The 20,415-nt window shown below is 44.3% G+C and overlaps 1 protein-coding gene across 3 annotated transcripts in view; it reads right to left on the minus strand.

Moving 5' to 3' along the window:
- The window catches only part of hace1 (HECT domain and ankyrin repeat containing E3 ubiquitin protein ligase 1), a 66,079-nt gene extending 45,963 nt beyond the window's left edge, over positions 1–20,116 (minus strand). For 2 of the 3 annotated variants that reach the window (XM_033021919.1, XM_033021918.1), the window contains exons 1-7: positions 19,792–20,116; positions 15,986–16,040; positions 14,040–14,129; positions 10,727–10,831; positions 9,499–9,574; positions 7,805–7,936; positions 5,654–5,736 (exon numbers count right to left, since the gene is read on the minus strand). In XM_033021919.1, the coding sequence (XP_032877810.1) occupies positions 5,654–5,736; positions 7,805–7,936; positions 9,499–9,574; positions 10,727–10,831; positions 14,040–14,129; positions 15,986–16,040; positions 19,792–19,882 (632 nt within the window). In that variant the 5' untranslated portion in view covers positions 19,883–20,116. Of the gene's footprint in view, positions 1–5,653; positions 5,737–7,804; positions 7,937–9,498; positions 9,575–10,726; positions 10,832–14,039; positions 14,130–15,985; positions 16,041–19,791 lie in introns of those variants that run through there. The other variant, XM_033021920.1, reaches the window with a different exon arrangement.
- Between the last annotated feature and the right edge of the window lie 299 nt (positions 20,117–20,415).

The following is a 20,415-nucleotide window of genomic DNA, read 5'->3' on the forward strand; positions in this document are numbered from 1 at the left end:
GCAAATAGATCTGTCGTATCTAGCCAACTATTCAAATTCACTTACGTGGCATAATGGGGCTTACTTCACACTGGCACCTGTTATCCTCTTATCTCCAATTAACCATGCAAGGCAATGCAGTAATAAGTAGGCTGATTTTGGTTGCATAAATCAGTTTACTGACTGGTGCCACATGACATGAAGCTAAGTAGCTTCATGCCCAGGAACATTCTTTCACTTACTTGACAACGACTAAAGTCTCCTTCCTGCCAAGTTGCTCCCAAATTCTCACAAAACTACGCTGCGTCCCTATAGGAAAAGAGTGCGCATTCATAAGTGCAGAAGTCAAAGGAGCAGAAGCTTTAGAGCTTTTTTCACTGTACCTTGGTACGTGTGACAAAAATAAAACCCAAACTTACTCCCAGACATGTCCATAAGTCACAGCAGCAGAATTAGGCCATTCAGCCCATCGTCCATTCTGCCATTCAATCATGGCTAATCTAGCTTCATAAATTCATAAATGATAGGAACAAAATTAGGTCATTCAGCCCAACAAGCCAACTCTGCCATTCAATCATGGTTGATCCATCTTTCCCTCGCAACCCCAATCGCCTGCTTTCTCCCCATAACCCCTGACATCGACTAATCAAGAATCTATCTGTTGTGAGGCAAATTAAACTTTTTCGCTACTCATAATTTACTTAAACTTTATTTAAGCTTTAAGCAACTCATTTCTGTAATACGTCTTCAAAGCGTCTGGAAAATATCGCTGATTCCGCAGGCCGCGCCGGCCCGAGACCCTGCAGATGCGCACACTTCATTCTCCCCTCCTATTTATAAGTTGAGACGGTCAGGATGTTTAGTATGTCTTGATGACCGTCACAGCACTGGAGCATCAGGAGATAATGGTGTTTCAATAGCTGGTGGTACATATATTGCTTGGTCATCAACTTCACTCATATTGTTATTTACATTTCCAATTTTAGAATTACTTATAGACGTTTCCATAGGGGATGATGGGAGTGTTGAAGGAAGTTCTCGATTAATATTATCAAGGAGTGATGGAGCTGATGGAGAAGACGCACATGGTGCAAGGTCACGAAGTGAGACAGTTGACCGACGTCCATCCTGATATTTGATAGTTGCATAAGAAGGGTTGACATCAGTCAGTTCAACTTCATCAACAAAAGGCTCATTCTTATTTGATCGGATATAACGATGAAGCAACACAGGCCCAGGGCTAGTCAACCATGATGGCAGAGAAGTACCACTAGAAGAACGCCGTTTGAAGTTAAAGAACTGCTCATGTGGAGTAGTATTGGTAGCAGTTGACAGTAGAGATCTGATGGATTGTAATGCATCGGGTAGAACACATTCCCACTGCTGATATGGTATGTCAATTGACTTTAAAGCCAGTTTCGCTGCTTTCCAAATGATTCCGTTATACTTCTCAACCTGACCATTTCCAATAGGATGATGTGGTGTTGTTTTACTTGTTGCAATTCCTCTATTAGAAAGGTAGTCTTTTAAATCTTTTGACATGAATGAGGTGCCCCTATCAGAATGTATGTAACTTGGAAATCCACAGAATGAAAACAGTTGATCTAAACATTTGATAACCGTAACAGCTGACATATTTGGACAAGGAAAGGCAAATGGAAACCTCGAATATTCATCAACTATGGTAAGTATATAAACATTTCGAGAGGAGGAGGGTAAAGGCCCTTTGAAGTCAATACTCAAACGTTCCATAGGTTGAGTAGCTTTGATCAATCTTCCTTCTTCAATCCTCCATTCATGAATCTCACTGTTTTTAATCTTCATTCGTTTCCGATTATCCAGCATAAAAGCTACTGAACGCTGATCTGTGAAGTGCTGGCGAGCAAGAAAATTTCTCACTGCTTCAATAATTGCTGTAGCTTCCTTTTCGATGAGTGGGTATTGCGATTCACTACCTTGGAGAGTACGAGACATGAAAGCCACTGGTCGTCCTCCTTGATTTAATGTTGCTGGTGCTGCTAAATCAGAGGCATCACATTCAACAACAAAGGGGAGATCCTCATAGATGGCGTGTAATGTCGCAGATTCTAATTGTTTCTTTAAAGAAGTAAAGGCACCAATTGCTGTAGAGTCAAGGGGGAAAGATTTTGCTCTAATCAAAGGTCGAATTTTATCAGAAAAATTTGGTATCCATTTAGCATAATATGCAAACATACCAAGAACCCTTCGAATAGAGGTTAATGTAGCTGGAACAGGTATCTCTTGGAGTGGGCAGAGTCTTTCTGGATTGGGCTTGATTATATCATTTCCAACCTAATAACCAGGTATATTAATTGATGACACTGATGTTATTGACTTAGCCTCATTTAATGTTAGATTTTTAGAATGTACAACTTCTAAAAACAGTTGCACATTTTCGTCATGTTCAGCTTGGTCTTTTCCTGCAATAGTTATATTATCAAGATAATGCCCCTGTCCCACTTAGGAAACCTGAACGGAAACCTCTGGAGATTTTGCGCCCCACCCAAGGTTTCCGTGCGGTTCCCGGAGGTTGCAGGTGGTGGAAGCAGGTAGGGAGACTGACAAAAACCTTAGGGAACCGCCCGGAAACCTTGGGTGGGCGCAAAGTCTCCAGAGGTTTCCGTTCAGGTCTCCTAAGTGGGACAGGGGCAAAAGGGAAAGTATATTTAAGGTTTTCCTGTTCAACAAGTTTGTCCATCTCTCTGAAAAAAAGCCACACCATTAGTTGCACCAAAAGGAAGTCTGCAGTAGTGGTATAATTTCCCATTTGCTTCAAACGCAGTGTATTTCTTCTCTGATTCTTTCAAAGGAATTTGATAGTTTAGTACTTGGGTGAGATTCTTTTGTAGCAGTTGCAGCAGAATACACATTAGATGAGCCATAAGCTGAATTTTTTGAGCCAAGTCTAATGAGTAAGCTTGATTGTAAGCTGGCTGTAAATCCAAGGTTTTGTTTTCTAATAGTCTCAGTCGTATTAAAGGCGATGCCAAACCATTGATAAAAGAGTCTCAAATAAGTTCCTGTCGATATTGATCAGCTGTAACTGCTTTGAAGGCAGTCTTTACTAAGTCTTTGAAGTTCTTGTAAAAATTCATCAAGTGACTCACCAGGTTTTTGTTTACGAGTAGAAAGGAGGTGTCGAGCAAATATTACATTGGGTGTCTTAACGAAGAGTCTGCTTAGTACATCAATAGCAGAATCATAAGTTGTACATTCCTCTATGTAATCATATACATCATAAGAGACAGAGCTTATTAATGTCCTGAATTTGTCTGGTGCATTGTCGCCACACTCATCAAATAAGTTATTTAGTGTACGAAGCCAGTGCTTCCATTCCTTTGCAGCAGTAGGTGAGTTGGGATCCAGGTCCAAGTGTTGTGGTTTCAATAGTTTCTCCATCTCGATGCCACTGCTTAACTTCTGAGATTAAGTTGCTTAAATTGTTGTGAGGCAAATGAAACTTTTACGCCACTCATAATTTACTTAAGCGTTAAGCAATTAATTTCTGTAATACATAACTTCAAAACGTCTGGAAAAACATGGCTGATTCCGCAGGCCTCGCCGGCCCGAGACCCTGCACATGCGCACACTCTGAAAAGGCCCCACACATGCACACACTTCACTAACTATCTCTGCCTTAAAAATATCCATTGACTTGGCCTCCACAGCGTTCTGTGGCAATTAATTCCACAGATTCACCATTCTTTCCCTCTCAACCCCATTTTCCTGCCTTCTACATTTATTATAAACAACTTGTGAACGTTTATTACAAATGTCCATTATAAATAAATTGCACTTATATAGCGTTTAAAAATTTAAACATCCCAATTGCTACCCACAAAAATTACATTCTACAGCTACTTTCAAGATAAATACATCATGTTGTAGTGGCTTAATACCACACAAGTTATACTTCTCTAGCTTTCCCAGTAGAGCATTGGTAGAGAATCTACTTTCCACACCATCAGCCCCTTGTGCTTGCTCAGAATCCAATGGCCAATCTTTTACCTACAACTTTCCTGTAAGAGTCACATATTCCTTACATATCCAAATATTTATCACTCAATCTTAAATACTCTTAGACATATAGCCCAATAGTCTTTCTACGCAGAGAATTTGAAAGGTTCACTACCTTAATGCAAAAAGTTTTAATCTTAGTCCTGAATGACTAATTACTTTATTTTGAGATCATGACACCGCAGCCAGGAGAAATTCCTTGCATCTTCCCTGTCAAGCCACAAATTGCTTACCATGAGGCACAATATTATGCATTTGATTAGTTTAGTGTAGTGATACAGCGCGAAAACAGGCCCTTCAGCCCACACCGACCAGCAATCCCCATACACTAACACTATCCAGCACACACTAGGGTCGATTTACAATTTTACTAAAGCCAATTAACCTATAAACCTGTACGTCTTTGGAGTGTGGGGAAAAAACAGAAATCCCGGGGAAATCCCATGCAGGTCACAGATAGAATGTACAAACCACATACAGACAGCACCCGTCGTCAGGATCGAACCTGGGTCTCTGCCACTGTAAGGCAGCAAATCTACAACATGATGACGCCCATGATTCTTAACTTATTCAGCCATTGTGACCTCAGGCTGAGGGGGAGAAACACTTGAGAAAGAGGCAGTCATCGTTACGGTGCAACTGCTTCAATATTTGAGCAATTTTCATTAAGACTTGATAGCAGCAACAAAAGCTGTAGATTATAGCTGCTTGTTCTACAAACTGCATGGAGGTAAAATGCACTCTTTACAGAAATTCCGTCCCATCAGATCTAATTTGGATAAAAGATAATAGCTTTCTTCTATTACCTCTTCTGAAAAGAAAAGTTTTACAAATAGAAATCTATTATGACACAGATGACTACACACGATTGTGTGGAACTTGCGGTTGAGATCAGAGCTTCAAGCCGCACAGGGGAAAAGTATAATTGAAGTGCGGGCCACGTGGCCTATTTATGTCTGATTGCCAGTTAAGAATATATTGCATTGTCATTGAAGAAAATACATCAAATTAATTTGATCTTTGTACCTTTTCACACCCCAAGCTTCCCTCTCCCCTGACTCTCAGTCTGCACAAGGGTCTCGACCCAAAACGTCACCTATTCCTTTTTTCCAGAAATGCTGCCTGACCCGCTAAGATACTCCGGCATTTGGTGTCTAACATCAAATATGTCTTTGGTTTGTTGACAGTTTCAAAGTCAATAGACAATAGATAATAGTGCAGGAGTAGGCCATTCGGCCCTTCGAACCAGCACCGCCATTCAATGTGATCATGGCTGTTCATCCCCAATCAGTACCCCGTTCCTGCCTTCTCCCCATATCCCGACTGCTATTTTTAAGAGCCCTATCTAGCTCTTGAAAGCATCCAGAGAACCTGACTCCACCGCCCTCTGAGGCAGAGAATTCCACAGACTCACCACTCTGTGAGAAAAAGTGTTTTCTCGTCTCCGTTCTAAATGACATTGTAAATTGTCTAATGCTATTATAACAGTTTGCTTCGTTCAAAGCATCAGTTTAGCTGCTGATGTTTAAAATTATGTCATTTTCTATTAGTGCAATGCAACCCAAAGCAAAAGGAAACAACTGCAGAATTCAAGTCCAACTTCAATGTAATTCTTAAAAATAAAATTCAATGGTACCTGCAAGCAAAGTACAAAGGAGTAGCTCCAGAAACATTGGGCCTGTTAATATCTGCACCACTGTCCAGAAGACAAAGTACTGTCTGTGGAAGAAAAAAAGACGATATTGAACTACTTTATAACAAAATCAAAGGTCATCTCAAAACTGACATTACCTGTTGTCACATAAGTGAAGTTGTGTGCAATAAATTCCACAAATTAGAAAGGTAGCAGAAAAAAAAATGTTTTTAAAGGCTAGCCAAGGCATCAGGACACTGCAATTTAGTTTTTGCACATAAAAAAGAACAACTTTGACATGTTTGAAGTTTAGAACATTAATGATTCAAAAGGTAAGAATACTTCTCTATGGCAAACAGCAAATTGTTCCAGATATAGACTACACTTCAAAGGTCTTTCTTAAATTGCTCCCCTCTCACTTAACCCTATGTCCTCTAGTTTTAGAATTTTCTTCCCTGGGTAATAGATTAGGTGTTTATTTATCCATATCCTTCGTGATTGTGTGCACCTCAATAAGGTCGGCCCCCTACACTCAAAAGAATAAAGTCCAAGCCTATCCAACCTTTCCCTATAACTCAAGCCTGCAGTTCCACTAACATCTTGGTGAATTTCTTCTGCACTCTTCCTAATTTTATGACATCCTTCCTAAACGTGGGCAACCAGAACTACCATCATGCACATTCTAGTTAGAACAGTACTTATTATAGGAGCCAAGACCCAAACCACAACATACATTGCAGCAGAGTAAAGTGACATAGAACAGAGGAATGTACATCATGTGGATTGACAAGCTAAATTTCACATTTATCATGAACACAAAACTATAATACAAGGGTAAAAATAACACAAGCAGAATGGAATGCACAGAAATGGTTTCCACAGGGTAACAGAAATTCATATTATAACATATTCAAGCCAATTTGATGGTAAATTACCAGTTACTGTATACTGCATAAAAGAGAAGACGTATAACATAGCAAAGATGAGCAGGAAGCCAGAGGATTGAGAAACTTTTAAAGATCAAGAGAAGGTAACTAGAAAGGCAATACGGGGAGAAAATATGAAGTACGAAGGTAGGCTAGACAAGAATATAAAGGAGGATAGTAAAAGTTTCTTTAGGTATGTGAAGAAGAAAAAAATTAGTTAAGACAAATGTAGATCCCTTGAAGACAGAAACAGGTGAATTTACTAAGGGGAACAAGGAAATGGCAAAAGAGTTGAAGAGGTACTTTGGTTCTGTCTTCACTAAGGAAGACACAAACAATCTCCCAGATGTACTAAGGGACTGAGGACTTAGGGTGATGGTGCAACTGAAGGAAATTCATATTAGTCAGGAAATGGTGTTGGGTAGACTGATGGGACTGAAGGCTGATAAATCCCCAAGGCCTGATGGTCTGCATCCTAGAGTACTCACGGAGGAGGCTCTAGAGATAGTGGACGTATTGGTGTTCATTTTCCAATGTTCTATAGATTCTGGATCACTTCCTGTGGGACAGGAGGGTAGCTAATGTTATCCCACTTTTCAAGAAAGGAGAGAGAGAAGTGGGACAAGAGCTAGCAAATGATAGGTAGGTAGGTACATGTGTGATGAGTCAGTTGGGGGAGGGAGGGTTGAGGTAGCAATGTAGGTTGGGAGGTGATAAATGGAGAACAAAAGGCTGCTGATTTTGGAATCTGCAAGGAAAGGAAGATGAATGGTACATTCTACACTGACGAAGCTCCAGGCCAGCGTAGTCGGGATACTCATGGCAAGCGCTGCGCAGCAGTGGCAGAGTGGGCCCAGCCAGCAGCGTGGAGCCGTGTTGGTGCGGAGTGATTACCGGCAACGAGGACAGGACGAACAACGACCACCGAGAACATGGAACAAGGACGGGCCCGGCGGCTGACGAGAACAAAGACCCAATGGCCACGTGTAATGGAAGCTTGGATGCCCCAAAGACCAGAGAGGTGAGGGTGCTGCTGGTAGTGACAGATGGAGGGAGTGGACTGGTTGGAGAGGGACTGGGGTATGGCCTCCAGTGCCTTCAAGGTCAGCTGCATGAGGCACACCCCGCAACCCCCCCCCCCCCCCCCCCCCCCCATAAAGAGAATGCACTTGTGGCTGACAGGTACAATTCATTGACATCAAATCACTACCAAGGCATGTACACTCACCGTCTTGTGCCCATTCTGACAGGCCACGTGTAAAGCAGTCTGCCCCATCGCATCTTCGACATCCACATTAGTGACGTGCTGCACTAGGTCGTGAAGAAGCTCAGTGCGTCCATTAACAGCCAGCCAATGAATCTGCAAAGGATTTTGTTCTCTAACTGTTAGCGACTTGCCATCATTAGTTAAAAAGTAAAATTCTCTGTTGCGATTTGTTCTACATCTCTCTACATCGTTATATCTCTCGCTTCCTTTTCCCCTGACTGTGTCTGAAGGGTCTCGACCAGAAACATCACCCATTCCCTTTTCTCCAGAGATGCTGCCTGAACCGCTGAGTTACTCCAGCTTTGTGTCTATCTTCGGTTCAAACCAGCATCTGCAGTTCCTTCCTACACATTTTGGATGCTCCTACCCTGGATTGAAGCCGATAACTGTGTGAAGACTGGAGAAGAACATCAAATGTCCATGCATTTGTCATGCCCGCTTGCTGCCTCAATGAACAGAGCAAAGAGATCCATACACTTAGTCCCCTCCATAATGTTTGGGACAAAGACCCATCATTTATTTATTTGCCTGTACTCCACAATTTGAGATTTGTAATTGAAAACAATCACATGTGGTTAAAGTGCACGTCGTCAGATTTTAATAAAGGTAATTTTTATACATTTTGGTTTCACCATGTAGAAATTACAGCAGTGTTTATACATAGTCCTGCTTACTTGAGCACTGTGTCCATCTCTGCCAGCAACAGAATGTTGAGTTTAGAAGGGAATGAATAAGCACCTGAAAGGAACGTTTATAGGCTCCAAGGAGTGGACAGAGTAGTGTGCGGACCGAGATTGCTCTTGCACAGCACAGCTACAGATTGACCTGGATAAAGTGGAGGTGGAGCAGATGTTTCCACTAGTGGGAGAACCATGAGCAGAGGTCATAGCCTCAGAATTAGTGGACATTCCTTTCGGAAAGAGATGGAGGAATTCCTTTAGTCAGAGGATGGTGAATCTGTGGAATTCATTGCCAAAGAATGGCTGTGAAGATGAAGTCAAAGGATATTTTAACGGCAGAGATAGATTCTTGATTAGTACTAGGGTATTAGGGGTTATGGGGAGAAAGCAGGAGAATGGGATTAAGAGAGTAAGATAGACCAGCCATGATTGAATGGCTGAGGTCTTGATGGGCCGAATGGTCTAATTCTGTTCCTATTTCCTATGAAATGACTGAATGACTTCCTTCCATGCTCCAACCAATCTGTGATTGAAGACATCTCACCTATTCCACTGGAAAACACCTAATACAAGGCAAGATTGCAAAACAAAAACATTAACCTTATTTCTGTACTGTCTGTACTGTCTCATCCAGACAAAATGTTCCAACAGACACCAAACGTTTTTTTTTTATTCCTTTACCTAAAAGGACTTTCAATATCCTAAAACATGGAAGGCAGCTTATCAATATATCAATCTACATATTACAAAAAGGCACAAAACATTATGCATCAGTCTGAAGAAGAGTCTCAACCCTGAACGTCGCCTATTTCCTTCGCTCCATAGATGCTGCCTCACCCGCTGAGTTTCTCCAGCATTTTTGTCTACCTTCGATTTTCCAGCATATTCAGTTCCTTCTTAAACAAAACATTATGCATTGCATCTTGCTGTTTAAATTGGCACATTCAGAGGAAAAATAGAAAATTCCAAACTTACTGCAGTCAGCCCTTCATTGTTGCAGATGTTCACATCAGCAGAATATTCCAATAGTTTTCCCATACATTTTTTCTGCCTACAAACAAACACAAACCGTGACAACCACTCTTATTTATCAAACTTATCTACTAAAAGGGGGGGGGGGGGGGCCAAAAGAAAGCTCACAACTTGAATGGGGCTCATTCACTTGTGTACACACACACACACACACACACACACACGAGATACTGTCTCTCCCATGAATGCATTATCAGCAATGTCTGCCCAAATTCAATGGACAAAAAGTGTATTTATCTTGAATATCATCATCTTGGACTTCTGCAAGTATAACATGTAGCTAATCTCACCTGTTATTAGGTAACTGAACCGTCCTCTCACCAGCTAGTGGAGTCCTGACTTCCCATCTACCTCATTAGAGACCTTCGAACTGTCTTTAACAGACTTTATCTTGCACCAAATTTTAAACTCTTTATCCTGCATCTGTACACTGTGAACGGCTTGATTGTAATTACATACACTTTTCATTAACTGAATAGCCACACAAAAAGCTTTCCACTGTACCTCGGTACACGTGACAATAATAAACTAAACTAAGTCTTCGACCGTCCTGACGTTTTGTCCTCTTTTCATTGACGGAGGATATAAATCCCACCCAAGATCATCGTAGGAGTACCTACGCTGAAAGGACTAGGCAGCTCGATAAGAACTGTTTCCACTAGTGGGAGAGTCCAGGACCAGAGGCCATAGCCGCAGAACAAAAATACATACTTTTAGAAAGATAAGGAATAACTGTAATCAGAGGGTGGTGAATCTGTGGAATTCACTGCCAGACGGCTGTGGAGGCCGTCTATGGATATTTTTAAGGTGGAGATTGACAGATTCTTGATTCGTAAGGGTGTCAGGGGTTACGTGGAGAAGTTAGAAGAATAGGGTTGAGAAAGAAAGACAGAGCAGCCATGATTGAATGGCATGGTAGACAATGCGCCAAATGGCCTAATTCTGCTACTAGAACTTATGAACGTGACTCATCACCAACCTGTGAAGATATGGACACTGATACATTGCTGGTCACATTCAAAGCCCAGAAAATAACAAATGTTACTGTAAAATTTCAATTGCTTCACTATGAATACATACTTTAGTTTTAATAAACATACTTTCAATGAAAGATTACCAAGTGAAAAAAAGTACATTTCTCAAAAGGATTATAATGCCTTAGTACACTCACCCATTCCTTGCTGCTAAATGAAGGGGTGTGCATCCAGAAATGTCCTGGTAGTTTGGATTTGCTCCTTTCTTCAGAAGTAGAATAAGGCATTCAACAGAGCCACAACTGTACCAGAGATAATGAAAATATTAATTTCTATGCAAAATAACAATTTAAAGCGTAGGAAGAAACTGCAGGTACTGATTTAAACCGAAGATAGACACAAATGCTGGTGTAATTCAGCAGGTCAGGCAGCATCTCTGGAGAAAAATAGGTGAGGTTTCAGGTCAGAACCCTAAGAAAAATTCCTACCCAAAACATCACCTATTCATTTTCTCCGGAGATGCTACCTGACCTACTAAGTTACTCCAGTAATTTGTGTCTATCTTCAATATTTTATTTTTTTGTGTCTACCTTCAATATTTTGTTTTAGATAATTCCAACTGCCAGATCTCAACATAGTTATAAGATTATAAGATATAGTTATAACAATTAGTTATGTATAGAATGTCAAAAAATATATTTTTAATCAACAAGTAATTTTCTAAGGCAGAACAACATTTGTAGCAAAAAATGTGCCCTTTAAATTTAATATTTTTTTAATGTGAACAAATTCAATTAATAGATCCGTTCCCGTGCTGCTATTCCCGCCTTGGGAAGAGAGAGTCATTATGGTTGGAGAGTAGGCCAGAGAAGGACAATACATCTTCCTGCCAATCACTTGCATCAGAAAATGCACAATGAAAATCAACTAAGAACCAAGCCTCCAAATGGACATCCTAAGGTCATAAGTGATCGGAGTAAAATTAGGTCATTTGGCCCATCAAGTCAATTCCGCCATTCAATCATGGCTGATTTATCTCTCCCTCCTAACCCCATTCTCCTGCCTTCTCACCCATACCCTGTATTAATCAAAAATCTATCTACGTCTGCCTTAAAAATATCCACTGATGGCCTCCACAGCCTTCTGTGGCAAAGAATTCCACAGATTAACCACCCTCCTATTCAAACCTAACATATCACTGGAATCGCTATATGAGCAAGATAATGGAGGCTGCAAGGACTGCACGCGAACACAGTGCCCAATGATGGGAAAATACTGGATGAAAAGTCACAATACTTTCAAGTTTAGGATCTTAATGAGCATTATGCAGAATGTATTATAAAGTTACTGTATCCTGGATCAGGAATCCAAGATAGTGTCCAACCCAAGCGGCTCTGTGTGATAGCCACAGAAATGGATCTGCAATCACACATTATAATCCCTCCCCTCTTTTAAATCTCTTCTCTAACAACAACATTTCTTACTTTAATTATGCTCCCTTTATCATGTACCTGTACACTGTGGATGGCTCAATTGTAAGCATGTATTGTCTTTCTGCTGACTTGTCAGCACGCATCGAAAGCTTTTCACTGTACCTTGGTACACATGAAAATAAACCAAACTCAACTTAATAAATAATTAAAAGAAAATGCTGGAGTAACTCAGCGGGGCAGGCAGCATCTCTGCAGAGAAGGAATGGGTGACGTTTCGGGTCGAAAACCTTCTTCAGACTGATGTCAGGGAAGTGAGCGGGAAAGAGATGGAATGTAGTCGGAGACAGTAACACTGGTGGGAGAACTGGGAAGGGGGAGGGGATGGAGAGAGAGCGAAAGCAAGGGCTATTTGAAGTTAGAAAATTAAATGTTCAATTGGGTAGCTGGGGTGTAAGCTACCCAAGCGAAATATGAGGTGCTGTTCCTCCAATTTACACTGGGCCTCACTCTGACAATGCAGGAGGCCCAGGATAGAAAGGTCAGATTGGGAATGGGAGGGCGAGTTAAAGTGCTGAGAAACCAGGAGATCAGGTACGTTAAGGCAGACTAAGTAGAGGTGTTCAGCGACATGATCACCAGGCCTGCGCTTGGTCTCGCCGATGTACAGAAGTTGACACCTGGAATAGCGGATACAGTAGAGGTTAGAGGAAGTGCAAGTGAACCTCTGCCTCACCTGAAAAGACTGTTGGGGTGTTGGATGGAGTCCACGGGGGAGGTAAAGGGACAGGTGTTGCATCTCCTGCGGTTGCAGAAGAAAGTACCTGGAGAGGGTGCGGTTTGGGTGGGAAGGGATGAGTTGACCAGGGAGTTGCGGAGGGAATGGTATCTGCGTAAAGCAGAAATGGGTGGAGATGGGAAGATGTGGATCCCGTTGGAGGTGGTGAAAGTGTTGGAGGATTATATGCTGTATGCAATGGCTGATGGGGTGGAAAGCGAGGACAAGGGGTACTCTGTCCTTGTTGCGAATGGGGGAAGTGGGAGCAAGAGCGGAGCTGCGGGATATCGAGGAAACCCTAGTGAGAGCCTCATCTATAATGGAAGAGGGGAATCCCATTTCCTAAAGAATGAGGACATCTCCGATGATCTAGTATGGAAAACCCCATCCTGGGTGCAGAATTGGGAGTAGAGGATAGTCTACAGGAAGCAGGGTGGGAAAAAGTGTAGTCTAGATAGCTATGGGAGTCAGGTGGTTCGTAGCAGATGTCAGTCAATAGTCTGTATCCTATGATAGAGACGGTGAGATCTGGATGCCGTAGGGAGATGGTCCAAGTGAAAATAATTAGAAGACATTCTCCATGAAAGAAAACTGCTATTACTTTTGGAGGTGGTTGTCGATATGAAAGCACAACTGCCTATTTTAGATTATTATTGTCACGTGTTTCAAGGTACAGTGAAACTAAACTCAAGTGAACTCAAATATAGTCATTTGGTATTTAGTAGTAAGGAATACTTGGCAATTTTTGCATTATGGTGGTGGGTATTATTGTTTGTTGCAGAGATAATATTGTAAATAATTTAATGAATTAAATTTTGTGGAAAAAAAGCCCGGGCATTCCCAATCTCCTGACTTAAAAAAAAAAAATCATATTTTAGAAGCTGCAGGAACATTTTACACGAAACATGCTTTGGCAATATGCTGAAGAGTCCTAAAGATGTATAGGTTTATGGGTCTCTGTAAGTTACCCCCTAGAGTGCAGGATGTGGATGCAAAGGTGGGGCAACATAGAACTACCGATGGTCAGCATGGATACAATGAGCCAAAGGACCCGTCTCCATGCTGTATCTTTTAGTCAATTCAATTAGCAATTCTTTGTTCCTCCATCCATAAAACCTAACCAAATTTGCCAATACATGTGGAAAGGATTGATTTCAGGCAACTGAGGATCCTACCCTTTTTCTAGGCTATTTCTTTACTTGTATTTCTAACTGAGAAACACATCTAATGGAATACAAGATGAGGTTTGCGATAATGCAATTGTAACTAATAATACAAACCGCAAATTATCCAGAAACTCACTTTGCAGCAATATGTAACAGGCTTCGCTTGACACGACCAAAAGCATAATTGACATCAAATTTTGAATTTGTCAACAACTCTGTAACAGATCTTAAAAAGAGCATTTATTACACATTGTAAATAGCTTCAATTAAATCCTGATAATAGATTTCCAATTTAACTGCATCACAATTCAAACATTTGTTTTTAACATGTTCATAAAATCTCTTTACAAATAATAAACAACTTTACTTCAATTAGTAATAGAGAGAGTACAGAGGAGACTTACTAGAATGTTGCCTGGGTTTCAGCAACTAAGTTACAGAGAAAGTTTGAACAAGTTAGGGCTTTATTCTTTGGAGCACAGAAGGTTAAGGGGGGACTTGATAGAGGTCTTTAAAATGATGAGAGGGATAGACAGAGTTGACGTGGATAAGCTTTTCCCACTGAGAGTAGGGAAGATTCAAACAAGGGGACATGACTTGAGAATTAAGGGACAGAAGTTTAGGGGTAACATGAGGGGGAACTTCTTTACTCAGAGAGTGGTGGCTGTGTGGAATGAGCTTCCAGGGAAGGTGGTGGAGGCAGGTTCGATTTTATCATTTAAAAATAAGTTGGATAGTTATATGGACGGGAAAGGAATGGAGGGTTATGGTCTGAGCGCAGGTATATGGGACTAGGGGAGAATACGTGTTCGGCACGGACTAGAAGGGTCGAGATGGCCTGTTTCCGTGCTGTAATTGTTATATGGTTATATGGTTATAGTGACTGCTTTCTACATTCAATAATATAGGAAATGGCATGAATATAAGCAAGGTGATAAATTACATGGAATTATCCTAAAATAACTAATATTAAACCAAAATTAGGGATCTCCAATGAAATCCTTAACTAGCTGGAATATCACACCCCTGTAACGGACTGTTTGAACTACTTCCCTCCGGCAGACGTTACAAGGCCTTCTACGCCCGTACCTCCAGACTCAGAAACAGCTTTATTCCAAGAGCTATAGCGGCTCTGAACCGGCCCTGCTGAGTGCCCCCCACCCCCCCTGGACTGTCTCCCTCGGATGGTCACGACACACAGCTTATTTATTTATTTTACTTTTCTTTTTCATCGGTTGGAGCTGCATACTAAATCTCGTTGCACTGACGTGCAATGACAATAAAAGATATTATTATTATTATATAATATCAACACACTTTTGCAACTAGCCTATATCCATACTCTCTTAAACATCTGGATGAATTTTAGCCTTCCACTTGAAGTGAGATTTTAGGTAATTAACCTACACATACCATACTAACTAATCTCACACTGTCTGGTCATCTCTGGCCTTTGCCCAACAACCTCCCCCCCACTCGCCAAGGTTGTCCTGCCGCTCCTCTCTTCCAGCTTTCTCCACCCCCCAACCACAATCAGCGTGAAAATGGATCCCGACCCGAAACCTTACCAATCCACGTTCTCCAAAGATGCTGCCTGACTGCATGCTGAGTTACTCCAGCACGTTGTATCTTTTTATTTTAAGTGAAACAAAATCTATTCAGATTTGGCCTGATTTAATTATGGCTATAAATGGCATTGGTATGAGATTGAAAATACACACTAATGGAGGACAGAATTCTCTCTGCAGAATGAGCCCAGGACAGTTTTGTGGGACAGAGCAGGAAGTTATGTACATTGCATTTGCAAGTACCGCACCAGCTGTGAATGCTTAAAACACAAAAAAAAAAGCACGCTCAAATACAAGAATGATAACCAGAATAACAAACCTAAATCACTGGCCCTCAAGTAAAAATGAAATTGATCAACAGTAAAAGGTCCAACTGCTTTTATCTGCATACAATATATAAATCTGTGTTACCCCTGATGGTAACAGTTTCATTCCATTGGACTATTGCCACATACTTTGCCTTTCTATTTAATCTCAAACAATTCAGATCAATTAGACTCTAAACAATGCTCACCTGTGCTGATCAGCCATGACCATGGGCATCAATGTATAAACTGCAGTTTCATTATCTACAACAAAACACATAGCTTGTTATTGTGGTTAAAAGACAACATTGTTACAAGATTTTCAGTAGGTCTCATGCACATTACGTTAAATTATGAAGTCAAAGAATATTGTTCAGTTTTTAAATATTTCCTCTCTGCCAAACATCCCTTGATTAGATGCAAACTAGATACCAATGGAAACAGACTCCAGGCAAGTCAATTTTGAGTTAAACAGCACAGAATCAAGCCCTTTGGCCCACCTGGTCTATGGCGACTAAGTTGGCATACTTGCCTAGCTTTTCACTGCACCTCAGTAAATGCGTCAATAAAATGAACTGAACTGAAATACAGTGAAAAGCTTTTGTTGTATACTACTAACCAGTCAGCTGAAAGGCTATACATGATTACAATCGAGCCATCCACAGTGTAGAGATACATGATAAAGGGACTAACGTTTAGTGCAAGGCAAAGTCAGATTAAAATAGTCCAAGGGCCTCCAATGAGGTAGTTGGTAGCTCAGGACTGTTCTCTAATTGTTGATAGGATGGTTCAGTTGCCTGATAACAGCTGGGAAGAAACAGTCCTGAACCTGGAGGTATATGTTTTCACACTTCTGTACCTCTTGGGGAGAGGGGAGAAGAGGGAGTGACCAGAGTGAGACTCGTCCTTGATTATGCTGGTTGATTATTCTTCAAGGAGCAGTTTTCCATAATGCTTGGACGATTCTGATGCCACACTTTCAGGCAATGACTATCTCAAAGAAGCAAGCCTAACATACTTTTGACAGTTAATGTCATCACTCTCTACCAGTATTAATATTCTGGCAATCACCAATTACCAGAAATTCAACTTCACCAACCACAACAAAAGCCATAGCTACAAAAACAATGAGGATGTGTAACATACAAGTGACTCATTTCCTGACAACCCTAGACTACTCCAACACCGACCAGGAACAAGTCTGGGCAGGACTGTATCTGGATCAGCACATAGGCAATGACTCAGGGATCACAACACCATTGAAAACAAATCATATTTTTTAAATAGCATCTTATAAATAACACTAAACATTCCTTTCAGCCAACATTGCAACCAAAGATTGCAACACTGTTATTATTATTAACAAGATGCACAAGATTAACAAGGTGAATCTGTGGAATTCTTTGCCACAGAGGCCATCAATGGATATTTTTAAGGCAAAGACAGATTCTTGATTGGTACGGGTGTCAAGGGTTATGGGGAGAAGGCAGGAGAATGGGGTTAGGAGGGAGAGATAGATCAGCCATGATTGAACGGTGGAGTAGACTTGATGGAACTAATTCTGCTCCAATCACATATGACCTTATGCACTGCAGTCATTCAGCCAGAAGACTTCAACATCCCCATCCTCCATCATGTTGGGGGAGTCCAGAACCAGGGGCCACAGTTTAAGAATAAGGGATAGGCCATTTAGAACTGAGATGAGGAAACACCTTTTCACGCAGAGAGTTGTGAATTTGCAGAATTCTTTGCCTCAGAAGGCAGTGGAGGCCGATTCATTGGATGCACTAAAAAGAGAGTTAGATAGAGCTCTTAGGGCTAGCGGAATCAAGGGATATGGGGAGAAGGCAGGAATGGGGTACTGATTGTGGATGATGAACCATGATCACATTGAATGGTACTGCTGGCTCAAAGGGCCTGCACCTATTGTCTATGTATTATTAAACACTAGGACTGTCGGTGCATGGAAACACCATCTGGAAAAAACAGGTTCCCCTCAGTTGCAGACCACTGCATTGACGAGGAATTATATTGCTGGTCCTTAATCGCCACAACATCCAAACTCTGGAACTCTCTATCCCACAGTACCGCTACAGAGTAGCCCAGTTCCACGTTTGACCACCTTGTCCCATCACCCATGCCCCACCACACAACTCAACTACCTGGGCCACCCCCCAGTCCTCACCCCTACGACCCAGCCCTCACCTCACTGGGCCTATTACTCACTCTCCTCCCCAGGCCCGCACCCATCCATCTCACCCACTCCCCAAACACCTGGGCTACTCATCCTCACCACCAACTGGGCCCAGACCCTCAAATCCTCATTTCCACCCTCACACCCCTCTACCCCCAGCCCTTAACCTCAATGCCCAGCCACCCCTCCCCCCCCCCCCCCCCCCGGGCTCTGCCCTTAACCTTCAGACGCCCAGCCACCCCCTCCTACCTCCCAATCCTCACCCCATCCTACCCAGCCATCGCATGCCCTTACCTCCAGCCCTCACCCCCTCCTACCTCCCAGCCATCGCATGCCCCTACCTCCAGCCCCCACACCCTACCCAGCCCCCACCCCCTTAGTCCTACCCAGCCCTCACCCCCTTAGCCCTACCCAGCCCTCACCCCCTTAGTCCTACCCAGCCCCCACCCCTAGTCCTACCCAGCCCTCACCCCCTTAGTCCTACCCAGCCCCCACCCCCTTAGTCCTACCCAGCCCTCATCCCTAGTCCTACCCAGCCCCCACCCCTAGTCCTACCCAGACCTCACCCCTAGTCCTACCCAGCCCTCATCCCCTTAGTCCTACCCAGCCCCCACCCCCTTAGTCCTACCCAGCCCCCACCCCCTTAGTCCTACCCAGCCCTCACCCCCTTAGTCCTGCCCAGCCCTCACCCCCTTAGTCCTACCCAGCCCTCACCCCCTTAGTCCTACCCAGCCCCCACCCCCTTAGTCCTACCCAGCCCCCACCCCCCTAGTCCTACCCAGCCCCCACCCCCTTAGTCCTACCCAGCCCTCACCCCCTTAGTCCTACCCAGCCCCCATCCCCTTAGTCCTACCCAGCCCTCACCCCCTTAGTCCTACCCAGCCCCCATCCCCTTAGTCCTACCCAGCCCTCACCCCTAGTCCTACCCAGCCCTCACCCCCTTAGTCCTACCCAGCCCCCACCCCCTTAGTCCTACCCAGCCCTCACCCCTAGTCCTACCCAGCCCCCACCCCCTTAGTCCTACCCAGCCCCCACCCCCTTAGTCCTACCCAGCCCCCACCCCCTTAGCCCTACCCAGCCCCCACCCCCTTAGTCCTACCCAGCCCCCACCCCCTTAGTCCTACCCAGCCCCCACCCCCTTAGTCCTACCCAGCCCCCACCCCCTTAGTCCTACCCAGCCCCCACCCCCTTAGTCCTACCCAGCCCCCACCCCCTTAGTCCTACCCAGCCCCCACCCCCTTAGTCCTACCCAGCCCTCACCCTAGTCCTACCCAGCCCTCACCCCCTTAGTCCTACCCAGCCCTCACCCCCTTAGTCCTACCCAGCCCCCACCCCCTTAGTCCTACCCAGCCCTCACCCTAGTCCTACCCAGCCCCCCCCCCCTTAGTCCTACCCAGCCCCCACCCCCTTAGTCCTACCCAGCCCTCACCCCTAGTCCTACCCAGCCCTCACCCCCTTAGTCCTACCCAGCCCTCACATGCCCCTACCCAGCCCTCACCCCCTTAGTCCTACCCAGCCCCCACCCCCTTAGTCCTACCCAGCCCCCACCCCCTTAGTCCTACCCAGCCCCCACCCCCTTAGTCCTACCCAGCCCTCACCCTAGTCCTACCCAGCCCTCACCCCCTTAGTCCTACCCAGCCCCCACCCCCTTAGTCCTACCCAGCCCTCACCCTAGTCCTACCCAGCACTCACCCCCTTAGGCCCATGACACCCCCACACCCTGGGGCCCATCCCTCACAGCCTCTGGGCCCCCCCCCCCCACACCTACACACACACCCCTGAGCCCCCCCAACCCCCACCCACCACCATCTCCCCGCACACCTTCGGGCAGCTCCACGGTGCGCGCCCGCCTCAGGGAGCGGGTCAGGCGGCTCAGCTGAACGTTGAGCTGCTCCATCGCCCGCTCCATCATCTGCAGGAGCCGCCTGTGGAAGAAGAGAGCGGGGAGGAGGAGGGGGAGGAGGAGGAGGCCGCTGGTGCCGGTGCTGCCGTTCCCCGGGGCCCGGCGCTGCCCCCCCTGTAGTCGGGCTCGAGCTCTCAGTGTCTGCGCTGCTGCAGCTGCCGCGCGCCCGGCGTCGCGTTCAAACCGCCAGCCGAACCCCGGGCGGTTAGTGTGAGTGTTCCAGCCGCCGAACGTCCCCGCACTTCCGGGCCCTCCGCCCGCACCATCAAAGACTACAGGACCTGTGGAGCGGAGCTCGATAATCCTTGCACACCATTGGATGCGGCCCGGGAACACCAACCGGATGTGCGCGCGGTGCGTTCTGGGTGATGTAGTCTTTATTATCGTCGGATAGGATCTATCGGTCCCACCCCCCAACCACACACCCCATGTAGTGGGGTGTGGGTGTAGTGTGGTGTGGATGTGGTGGGGTGTGGGGTGTAGTGTGGTGTGGATGTGGTGGGGTGTGGGGTGTAGTGTGGTGTGGAGGTGGTGGGGTGTGG

This window comes from Amblyraja radiata, chromosome 5 (assembly GCF_010909765.2).
Source record: "Amblyraja radiata isolate CabotCenter1 chromosome 5, sAmbRad1.1.pri, whole genome shotgun sequence".
Lineage (NCBI taxonomy): Eukaryota > Metazoa > Chordata > Chondrichthyes > Rajiformes > Rajidae > Amblyraja > Amblyraja radiata.